Source organism: Lynx rufus, unplaced genomic scaffold (assembly GCF_022079265.1).
Source record: "Lynx rufus isolate CCGP_SWC_20201006 ecotype Redwood Valley unplaced genomic scaffold, mLynRuf1.p SCAF_1, whole genome shotgun sequence".
Classification (NCBI taxonomy): domain Eukaryota; kingdom Metazoa; phylum Chordata; class Mammalia; order Carnivora; family Felidae; genus Lynx; species Lynx rufus.
The window spans coordinates 63760178-63772266 of NW_025814823.1; the positions used below are offsets into that span (position 1 = coordinate 63760178).

General features: G+C 41.6%; 1 protein-coding gene across 1 annotated transcript in view; it reads left to right on the top strand.

Annotated features, from left to right (window-relative positions):
- Positions 1 to 6110: 6110 nt before the first annotated feature.
- The window catches only part of GPC5 (glypican 5), a 682201-nt gene continuing 676222 nt past the window's right edge, over positions 6111 to 12089 (top strand). Inside the window, exon 1 of the mRNA XM_047075274.1 lies at positions 6111 to 6273. Coding sequence (XP_046931230.1) covers positions 6111 to 6273 — 163 coding nt within the window. The remainder of the gene's footprint in view (positions 6274 to 12089) is intronic.

The following is a 12089-nucleotide window of genomic DNA, read 5'->3' on the forward strand; positions in this document are numbered from 1 at the left end:
TGATGAATAATCATTCTGGAGAATATTTGATACATAGTATTAAAATTCATCTGATCAGGGGGCGCTTGGATGGCTTAATTGGTTGAGCGTCCAACCTCAGCTCAGGGCATCATCTCACGGTTGGTGAGTTTGAGCCCCACATCAAGCTCTGAGCTGGTGGTGCAGAGTCTGCTTGAGATTCTCTCTCTCTCTCTCTCTCTGCCCCTTTCCCAATTGCGTTCTCTCTCTCTCAAAATAAATAAACTTAAAAAATATTAAAAAGAAAATAATTTAAAAAATTCATCTGATCTAAAGGTATTAATATTTAAGATATTGTAATATCAAAAGTTGTAGGAAAACAATTAAGAAAATAATTCTTTAACTCTTGATTAAATAATTAATTTGGTGGCAACATTAAAATTTAAAGCTATCCACCTCACATTTTTGTCATAGAAAAGTAAATGATAAGAAGTGAAACAGACGTCGGAGAGTTATTGAAAGTCAAATGCTTGACGATACAATGATCTATACATAATTTTAGTTGGGAAGTTATAACCTGGTTTTCAAAATGTTTGTTGATGCTATTCCATCCTATGGTGATATTTGCCACCTTGAAAATAATATAGAAATTTAGCAATTAAGTTGAAGTTAAAAGGTTGACTGCTGCTTAAAAAATAATCAAAGAATTCTGATCAAATTAATGCAGGACACAGGAGAATGTCACACTTACAGAGGGCAGGTTCATTCACTAAAGGTGCAGGAAACGCAGAATGTGTACTCACTCGGTGCCTAGAGGGTGGAGGCAAGCGTGCAGGCTCTGTGACCTCACAAGGCTGCTAACCAAGCAGATAAACACTTGTGGCCACTTCTCACGTTAAGCAACCAGCAATAGACGGGTTTAAAGTTGGGGTTTTTGTTTTGCAATTCCCGAAAACATTATTTAAGCAGGAATGTTATATATTCCATACAGGTAACAACTGAATTTATTTGTTCACACGATTGCCTTTCCTTAAGTATTGGTTTAATTAATGGTGGGATTGAACTTTGAATGTGAGTTTTGCTCTATTTGGAAGCCACAAATAGTTGGGGCTGTTTTGAATGGTGCAAAATATAAATCTGAAGATGAGAGAAATGTGTACTGTACCTATTTTCATTATAATGTCTTATAATTTACAGATTTACTATATATCACAACTCTGAAGGGCACTGTTTTCATATTCTTGAATATAGACTAGAAGAAAGTTATTTAAAGGAATTTGGTTTAATAAACTCATCAAGTGTTCCTGGCTTCTTAGTGTCTTTACTAGTACTTTCATTCTTGTTTAGAAAGCAACTAATATTTTTATTTCTCACTAAATTCTCTAAAATAAAGAAATAAAATGTCATTCATCAGAAATTGAGACAAAACCTATAACATTAAATACAGTTTAAAATACTTTAGAATTTCCATACAGGAACAATTTATTTATATAATGCCTTTTGTGAAAGAGGTATGTTGTTTTTGCCTTAAAGCATAATTACTAGGAGATAATGCTGTAAGTGCATCTAATGTATTTCAAAATCATGAACAAATGTGATTAGAAGATGAGAATTTTCAAATTGGAAATATACATTAGCAGTAAATACATATTTTAGAAAGACTTTGCTGGAAAATGTGTTTCTGATTTCCATGTAAATCTCAATGTAGTGTCTGGTTTTGGGTATTTTATGGAATTTCGTACTCTGTTATGAGAATCTCTTGCAGGCAGCTTTTTCTCAATCATTGCTCTGAAATGGGGAAGGCGTTGGGGAGAATCCTTCAATTTCCTTCTGGTTACTTGGCAGAAGAAATTCCTTACTGACCTCCAATTTGGCTTCCTTTAGCGGGGCAGCTAGGGGAATAGGGCCTTCATTTGGGAGAGGTAGAAGGTAGGGCAAGAAAAAAAGTCAGGATTGTTTGGCAATACCTAAGTGAAAGCACATGTATCGGGGATTTTCTTGTTCTAACCACCTCCTATTCAGCCCGTACTTTGAGATGGTCCAACACGTGACAATGGACAGGTAAGATTCACAGCAGCTTATTAGTCACATATACTCATAGTCCAGGGGAACAGAACACCACAAAGCACTCAGGGCCTCAGAAGTTGTACCTGAGAGCAGAGTGAACCTGTGGGAGGCAGGCTTGACAGACAGGAGGGTGAGGTGACCTTTGGTTCTCCAGGAAGGACAAAGGGAGATCTGTTAGGTTGAAGATAAGGTGGGATGGAGCTGGTCTGGCTGACGGGGGAGTTAGCCAGGGTCAGAGCCTTTCTTGCTGGTGGTGGGTGGGGAGATCATATCTGGCAACAGCAGAACTTATATCTAAGCTTTTGGGACCCTACAAGGCTCAAAGATGTCGAGGCAACACATGAAATTTTAGTCCTGACAATACCATTCTCACGACTGAAAGTTTCATGGAGGAACAAAGGAGGAGCAAGTAGTACCTCAGCCATCTACTGAGGAAGGCGCTTTTGGGGTCAGTGTCAGAGCCACTTTTGGGTCTCTGGACCTCTATAAAGATGAGATCAAGCTGGCTGTACACAAGGAACAGCATTAAGTACCAGTGCCTTATGTGGTAGGTTGAGTCAAGGAGCCAGAAACAGGAACCTGTTTTGTCAGAGGCAATAGGGTGTAATGGCTAAGGGAGTGCAGAACTTGGCATACCTGCCTTACATTTGGGCTCTTATCAGATCTGTGGCTTCTGGAAGGTTATTTAATCTCTTTGTACTTCTGTTTCCCTATTAGTAACGTAACGTAACTATCTCATGGGGTGGTTGAAATGTTGAATGAAATAATACCTGTAAGCGCTTAATAAGTATTAGCTATTATTATCGATTGGGTATATAAGTTACCCAACCAGCTTCTGGAGGTGAGCTAACCAGTGGCCAGTCTTAGCCTAAAGCAGTAGTCAGGGCTGAGGGTATTGTGATATTATCACCTAAATCACACTAGAGGTTCTTCATTTCTCTTGACAAGGTCTTGACTTGACACACTTTAAATGGCTACTTAGAAGCTTTGCATTTAGAAGATACAAAGGTGTGTTTTCCATAATGACCATTTAAAGATTCTCCTGTCTAATGGTATTTATTGGTCTTTCAAAAGCAAAACATATGCCTATTAGATAAGAGGCATTCGATAAATGTTTATTGAATAACCTTTGAAAAACGAGACATTATCACTATCAAAATATGGAAATTCCTCTCTAGCTTCATCCATAATATTTAGAGGTAAATTGAACAAAAGATTAGTTTTAGTACGGTATGTAGAGGTTGTTCTAGAATGTTCATAGAAAAGGCACTTTGGCATTGCATTCTTTTTTTTTTTTTTTTTTTTTGGCATTGCATTCTAGTCAGAAGAAGGAAACTCATCCTGAAAGCTTCACAGCAGAGCCAGCACATACTGTTTGAGCGCCTGGCATAAGGATACTGCTAGGAAAACCCTTTGAAGCCACTTGGCTTAGCCACTGTGGTGGCAATAGGGAGTAAGAAGTAGAAACAAATATTTATTTTTTTGTAATTGGGCACATTTAATATGGATTAAATATATTTATTTGCTCATTAGCCCCTACTCCATTTCTCTATATCACTTCCCACCTACTTGTTTTGTTAAAATAAATGGTAAAAACACAGAGAACTTGCTTGCATGTCTCTATAATCCCTATTATGCACAGTGGTTTAATTTTTACATTTAATATGTGTTCAATATTTGTTAGTTGATTAGTTTTCACTGAACCATCAATAATTCTCAGTTGTGTTTGCGATTTTACCCTTGCAAGACAAATTGTTTTAGAAATTCCAAGTGAGTGAATTGGACCAGGTAATCGCTAAGAATTCTTTTAATGCTAATGCTCTATGATGATCAAATCTATCAAGGAGAGACCTTGGTAGGGAAAAAAGAAGTTTTGGAAAAACCTGGGGATTTATTACCCTTATATTGACACAGAAGGAATTCTAGTAGAATAAAATTCCATAGATGAAAATTACATATAATTATTACTGCAAAATCTGATAAATTAGGAAACTGTCTTTGGTGTTACTGAATGTAACCCAATAGGTTCTTTGGCACTGAGTAGCCGAGAGTCTGAGGTTAATAGCACCTGTTCTGTATTCCCTGTTTGATTCCTGGCTCCGCTCCTTAACAGCCATGTTGGCCTAGGACAAGCCACTTCACCTCTCTGTTTCCTCACCTGTAAAACAACAAAAATAGTAACTACTTTACAGGGTTGTCCTAAAGAGTCAATGAATGAATTGGTATCCATAAAAAGCCCTGAGAATATTGTCTGTCACCCACTATACACGTCCTCATGGTCATTCTTCTTGTTCTTCTCGTAGATACATATATAGCTGACTTCCAAGCCACCTTTCCATGCTTGGTGTCTAGAGACGAAGGAATTCATGGGGAAGTTCCCCCCCTGCCCCACTCAGGATACATCTATAAAGCTTTGCTTGAAGTCCTTGAATTTAAAAGCAGCTATTTTTTTTTTTCAATTCTCATCTATTAAGAGAGCTTCTCCAAAAAACACACAAAAAACTACTATTCATGCAATTGATGTCAAAAGCCAAGTGAGCACTATTTTACTGAAGAAGTATTTCAGCCATTTCCCTGGAATGGTTTTAAAGCAAGCAATCTACTGCTTGCAAGTGCTGCCTTTGATATCAAATGGTCATTAAAAGTCCCATGACACTTAACTACGGCTTAAAATTATTCATCTCTATCTCTTGGCAAGGGTTCAAATTTGAGATTAAATTCCCTTTAAGTGGCAGAGGCATTCATAGTCCCCCCTGCCTGATGCTTTTAAGTAGTTTTGTTTTACTGGAGGAGTACCACCTTCAGATGCTTGTAGATGAAGAGACACTTGTCACTCACAGGCTTAGCACTGAGTCAATCACATTCAGAAAATGCACATGACCCATTGGTTTCTGCTTTCTAATGCATTCTTTCTGTAAGTTGTAAATTGACAAAATTCCTTTGTCATTTTTAAATCACTTAAAGTCTTCATTTTTCTATCTTTCTTTTTAGAATCTCCCCTAAGCACTCTTATCTTAGAAGTTCTTTGAAAAATGTTTTAAAACAATTCCAGAAGTGATAAAGCGCAGAGGGCCCATATGGATACAAAGTAATGAAGTAAAATACGATGCTAAAGGTTGATGAGAGAATAAACTGGACTTTACTGTGATGATAAGAACCTGATAAGGTCTGAATGCAATTCTTACGACTTCTAAATTCTTTCAGAGAATCATAGCTAATGTTACAGAAAAATGTTCTAAAGTAGTAACATAAACCAATTTTCATGTACACTCTTAAAACCCTATAAATGCTATCAAGTCTTCAATTGGGATCTCAACTGTAAAGTTTTTGCCTTTTGTACTGTACCTAGATCCCATTTTGCGCAATTTCGATACAAATTCCCATGTACTGAAGACCTTGACTTATAGTCAAATATTTCATCGTACTTCCAGTTGGTGTTCCTCATTTCTTATCTTCTCTGAGCCTCTTCCCACATTCGCTCTTCTTTTCATCAGACCGTTGTTCCATGGAAAGGCCTGGGAGAACGCGGCCCGCGTTTCGTTTTATTTGCTTCCTTGCTCCAGGCAGCGCCGCTCTGAGGTCGGCCCCGCGTGGGCCGGCATTGACAGAGGAAAGGCGGGTGCGGCCTGCGGCCGCGCGCAGGGGGCGGGGCGTGGGGCGGAACCTGGGGCGGGGCGGAACGTGCAGGGGCGGGGCTTGCCCGCAGAGCGCGGCAGGCGAGCGCGTCTCAGGTTGGCTGTTCCTGCTGAGCCCGCGGCAACCCCGGCGGCGGCCGGAGCCAGATGCTCGCGGGCTCTGTGGGCTTCAGGCGTTTTCCTCAGTGGTACAGCGCCAACTCTCTCCCGCCGGATAGGGAGACCTGGCGGCGCTCTGCTCGAGAACTGGTATCTCAGCCTCCGAGCTCCTCCGGAGAAAGCCAAGTGCCACCAGGTGAAGCCGGTGTCCCAGAACAGCCCCGGAACCTCTGCCGCCAGATTGCACCTTTTGAGAACCGCGACCGCCGAGCGTTTTCCAGCGCCTGCAACGCAAGGCGCGCGGGGACAGTTGGGTCCACTACGTGGGAAGGGGCGACTAGGACACTGATGATGGATGCACAGACCTGGCGCGCGGGATGTTGCTGTCTCCTCCTTCTGGCTCTCGTTGGGTCTACTCGGAGCGAGGGCGTGCAGAGCTGCGAAGAAGTTCGGAAACTTTTCCAGTGGCGCCTGGTGGGAGCTGTCAAGGGGCTGCCGGATTCGCCGCGGGCAGGTAAGGCGCGGCGGGCAGGCTCTGGGCGGCGCGCCAGCGCTGGGCGGCGCGCCGGGGCGAGGGCCGGGGGCGTCCTGAGCTCAGAGCCCGCGCTCCTCAGCCTCTGGGGGTGGCCCTTCGTGGGAAGATGACCTTTCAGGCACTCCGGCCGGGCAAGGTGAATCCGGGGGAGGCCTCGGGGAGGGGCGAGGGGGTGGTAAGCTCGGCGTGAACATCCCGAGCGCAGCGCAGCGCAGCGCAGCTGCGGGGACACCCAGACTACGCCTGCGGCTAAGCTGGGCTCTGGGCGTTTGCCGCCCGCGCTGGTTCCCGTAGTCTCTGCTGGTGCGTTGCGAGAGGTCAGCAAAGCTGGGGCAGCGCGGCCTGCGTTTCTGTTCCGAGTGGGAATTTCACCACTGCCCCGCCGGGGGGCCTCGGTTTGCTGCTGTCTCCGGTGGACCAAGTTGGCTTGGTCGCTCCAAGTTTGCTACTAAAAATACAAACCGGTGTTCTTCTCCTTTGCTGGAGTATGGGACATTGAGAAGGGCAGCCGTCTCCTCTTTAATTAGGACTCGGACCCTGTACACCTGCACTGGCGTGACCCTTAGCTGCCTCTGTGCCCTGGCACCGAGCCCTCCTTGGGGGAACCTGCACTAAGTACCCAGTGTGTCTCTCAGACGACTGGGTAGTGTCGACGCCTGAAAGATGTGACGGCAACAGGCGATCAAAACTGAATGTATCGGGAAGTCACTAAACATGGATGAGACACGTACCAGAGATTGAAGAGGAAAGAATACCTTGAGTGTAGCCAGTGTGGAGTCTGCTTCTTGTAAGGCTGTTTGCCTGCACCTTTACCCCCTGCTCCCCACCCGTACCGCGCAGATTTCCTTCTGCTGCTGGGATTTCCAGTTTACCTTTGGTTTGGAAGATCAGGTCTTAGCTGTCAAATGCAATAGTAGGTGTCTGAAGCTACGATTTTACTGGAGCAATGCACCCTGCCTATGAAGGCAAGACGCAGACGAGTGCCGTGAGTTTATGGGTTGAATAAAGAATTTATGGAGGATGCTTGGTTCTAAAATACGTCCCCTGGCTATGTTTTCAGGGTGAAGCGACTTGCTCTTAGCGCTATGGATGGAACTGTAACTATTTTGCTTTATTGCTTTGCTGTTTGTGAACTCAGTTCTCCCCTCATCCTGCAAGGAAAATCTGGGCATTGGGGAACCCTAAGTCCATTTTAGTTTACATGACCAGTCTTTTATATTTGAAATATTTCAAGTATTTTTTGAATGCCTGTTCAGTACAAGGTGCTTTTTCTATACTACTTGAAACAAAATAGTTGATATTCTCAGCTTAGGGCAGTTCTTTCCTCAAACAATAGTACCCCCTTATAAGCCCATTCTCGTATTTCAGTGCATTCTTTTTATTAAAAAAAAAAAAAGCTAAACCTCAGGTATCAGTAGCTAATACTGCTGACGTGGGTCTTTGTGTTGGTGGAGGGGGATAGGGCGAAGGCATTGAGCTTATGAAACCGTCACCTGCATTATTAGATTTTGTTCCCCAAATGCCTTAATTTTGGCTGATATGTTCAGGAAACGTTGACAGCTCCCCAGTAAAGGCCTTGATTTCACCGCCCTTCTTAATGTCTCAGTATTCCTGGTACCTGCTGAATGCAACACATTGATTAGCTGTTACATTCCTAGAACTTTGTGTATTTCATGTCTTTTGAAGAGGAAGTTTCTAGAGTATCAATCACTGGCATACCTTGTAACCGGGATGTGAGGGGAAACTGAAGCTGTGCCTTATACAGAAGGAAATGGTGTCCTTATTTGCATTTGATACATATGACCCCCCCGCCCCCCCCTACCCCCCACAAAAAAGAGCCAGGATGGCAAGCATCTTCTTTTCTGAGCCATTCTGGATTGTTTCCCCATTGCTAGTACATTTCTTCATCTGTGGCTTAATGAGATGGAGGAATCCTAGCAGTACAGATGCCGGGGGCTGTTCAGGGTTACACTCTTGGGGACATCAGTGTTGCTGGCGGGAAGAAGGGCTAAATTCCTTTCATAATTGCATTAAGAAAAAGTCACATGAAAGTATTATTTTGAATTAGAATCATCTTGATTAAAACCATTCTTGTCTCCAAATTGTTAGCCATTGTTTTATTTGAATAGGTAAATGAAATATTAAACTATTTCTTTTGACATTGCTACTTCTCTCCCTCTATAACAAACTCATTCCCAAACTGAGTAAAGCACACGTACTACATGCTTCATAACTGCTTTTCCTTATTTTTGTATTTATGTATGATCTGTAACGTTTAGCGTGATTGAGTATAACAGCTGGGTATCCGATTTTCTAACAGCGTCCTCAAGCTCAAGAGAAAACAATAGTTAATGTAAGTAGTCATTTCCATGTAAGAATACAAATGTTAATATTCCTTGTAAAAAATGTATTTATTTGGCACATGGGCTTTCACTCACTAAAGCTGGTACATTTCAATTTGATACTCGTTTTTTTTGAAAGTTAATCTTTTTTTAGTGCTTTCTTCATTTACTGTCCACAAGTGGTTAATTCCTGAGATGTCTACCCCAAATGCCATTTTTATAATAATAGCAGGTAGAAGAACTTTTTAGTTTCTTCCTATATTTGCGACTTTTACATCTTCTGAAAACTATGTTACCCAGTTTGAAATTATTAAAATGGTGAGAACAGCCATTCAAGTTGTTTCTCAGATTCTCCTCACCTTTGTTCTTTACTCTGCTCCAATTCTTTTAAGCCTATTGAGCTCCTAAGGATGTTGGATGAGAAATGTAAAAAAGGAGAGAAGATGTAAATGTGATTAGAATTACAGATTTCCCTGTGTTCTGATTTTATTTCCTAAGTAGTAGTCAAGGTGCCCTTTGCTCTTGTTTATTTTATTCAGAAAAAAAAAAAAAAAACCAAAACAAACTTAGTGAAAGTGTCTTTTAAAGGTCCTTTGATTTTCATTTTATTTACTGGGGAGGAGGGATAATGCTTTTACATTGAAATTCTCTTCCCACATGCATTGTTCACACTTGCATTATTTCCCCGTTTTAAGAAGGTATTTCAGAAAGGAGAAGCTTATAAAAAAATCCAAGACTACCTTCAGGTAATTTATATACCAACTGGTTTTTGAACAGTGGATGTTCATTGGTACAAGGAGTAGTTTGTGAAAGAACTTTTTCTTGGTAACTTTTGGTTATAAATGGGATAATAAAAATAAACTTGATGTGGCAAAATGAAAATTTAATACTACAGGACACTTTAGTGCTGTGTAGTTTTATTTTTTAAACTGCTTTCATCATGATTTAGTCTTCTAATTGTTTCAGGCACAGTGTTGATTCCTTTTCACACGCAAGAGAAACAATCTACCTGGTAACCTCAGAGTTTGGAATTACAGACATTGGGTTTCAAAACTTGGATCTCCCACGTGTAGTGGTGGGCCTAGGTTAATTGCTTATCCTTGAACCTCTATTTTGTCATCTACAAGATGGGAATCTTAGTTTTTTTTTTTTTTAATGTTTATTTATTTATTTTGAGAGAGAGTGAGCGTGAGTAGGGGAGGGGCAGAGAGAGTCCCAAGCAAGCTCAGCACTGTCAGTGCAGAGCCCGACTTGGGGCTTAATCCCATGAACTTTGAGATCATGACCTGAGCCGAAATCATGAGTCTGACGCTTAGCTGACTGAGCCACCCAGGTGCCCTGGGAATCTTAGTTCTTGAAGAGTTGTTGCATACACGGAATGAAATAATGTGTGTGTGTGTGTGTGTGTGTGTATAAGATAGCACAACTCCAGGCACATAGGAAGTGCTCACAAAATGTGTTGTTGTCACTACAGTTTTTTAATTTAGTGTCATGATTTTAACTAGACTTGGGCTTTAAGGGTGAAATTTTAGTTTTAGATCTCTATGTAACAGAAGATGTTTTTATATTAACTAGGTTTTTTTTTTGGCCACAAATGAGTATTTCTAAAATTGGGAAATACTTTTGTTTTTTAAATAAGATTATTCAGCTATTTTATATCTATGCTTATTTTTTTTAAGTTTACTTATTTATTTTGAGAGAGAGAGAGAGAGAGAGAAAGAGAACACACTAGCACACATGTGGCTGGGGGAGGGGCAGAGAGAGAGAGGGAGAGAGAATCCCAAGCAGCAGGGCTCCATTGGTGAGATCAGGACCAGAACTGAACTCAAGAGCCAGACACCTAATGGACTGAGCCACCCGGGCACCCTAGGAAATATATTTCTATTCAAAATGGTATTTATTAGATTATAGTGACTCTCTTGTTTCTTCTCATGAGCTAATGGAAGCTCTAAGAAAGAAACCTATCTGAAATGATTTTTATTATGTTATGGAAAACATATCTATATCTATGTATCTATATATCTGTATTTGTATCTATATATTTCCATGAACTAATGGAAAGTCTAGGAAACAAAACTGTGCTACTGCTGGCTGCAGCACCCCACAGCCACGGCCTCCACTACCACGGCCACGGCTCTGCTGTCTGTATTCAGGGAGGTGAAGTAGTGCACGCAAGATGGTTTAAGGATTTATATACTAGATGGCTGGTGGCCATAGTCATTCATGGACAGTAATCTGAAATTAAGACTTGTTTCTCATGAATTTAACCTTTTTTTGCTGCTTGAACAACATAGTTGTGTTGATAAGATTTCCAAAGCCATAGAAGGAACCCAGGCTCTGATGTTGGGGCAGATTATTAATATCAGGATCGCCCCGTGTTGAAGTCCATTCACCAAACCCACCAGAAACCACCCTGTACTCAAACAAATTTGGCTCATTTTGCTTGCTGCAGCAAGGACTATCACTCATTGTAGGAATCGTGGGTGTCATGGGTAAAGGGCAGCCAGGAAGGGGCTTTTTCTAAGATTTGAGCTTGTTCTGGGTGATCTCATGGATGGTTTAATGGAGCGGGGCAGTTCAGGAATTGGGTGTCTTGATAACTTGCTTAGGCGTTGGGAAGATGAAGGTGGGGGTAGTCGCCATGATTGAAGAAGCAGCAGTCAGTCTTGTTGATCAAAAGAGGGGGATGTTCAGTCATTTGTGAGGCTGCAGAGTGTCCCTGTGTCTCTGCTTCTCCACCACAAGTCTCAGGTGGCCCTGTCTCATCACTGTGGGGTGATTCTGTTCATGTTGTCTGTGTTGGCTTGTAAACATGAACTTAGTTCAAGTGTTAGGGCGGCTTGTCACTTTCTCCTCTGCAAAATCTAGTGTATGCTTTGATGGTCATGAGAATCACGTGTTTCATGTTTATCTGGGCCTTTAGTGAAGCATAATGGTAGGACAGTGAGTCTGAGTTTCTACTTTAAGGCCACAGAGAATGACTGTGCACTAGGGGCTTGAATTGTGCTAATCACACCGTTGTTCGTCATAGTCCTCTTACCAGAAAATATAAGTGTTGTGTGTGTCCCCATCCTTCCTGCCACATTTTAAGTTCCTTTCTGCCAAGTGTCCAACATCCTGTATTTGTATAATTGGCTTTAGGAGGGGCTCAGTTTGGAGAACTTAATAACATTTTATAATTTTTCTATCCTCCCCCATCCACTTTCCAGCTTGTCAAGACTTTCTGGAATATGGATTTTTATCTTGTGTGTGTGTGTGTGTGTGTGTGTGTGTGTGTGTAATTTACTTTCTATGTTTGATAAAAGCACCTTCTAAGTCTATAACATTTGTTTTTGTTATTAACTGGTATAACACCAAAAGGAAAATTCCAGCAGATGCCTCTCCTAAGCAGAAATGATGCATAAATCAGTGGCCTCTCAGTATAACTTGAAGAAACCATAAACCTGTTTTGGT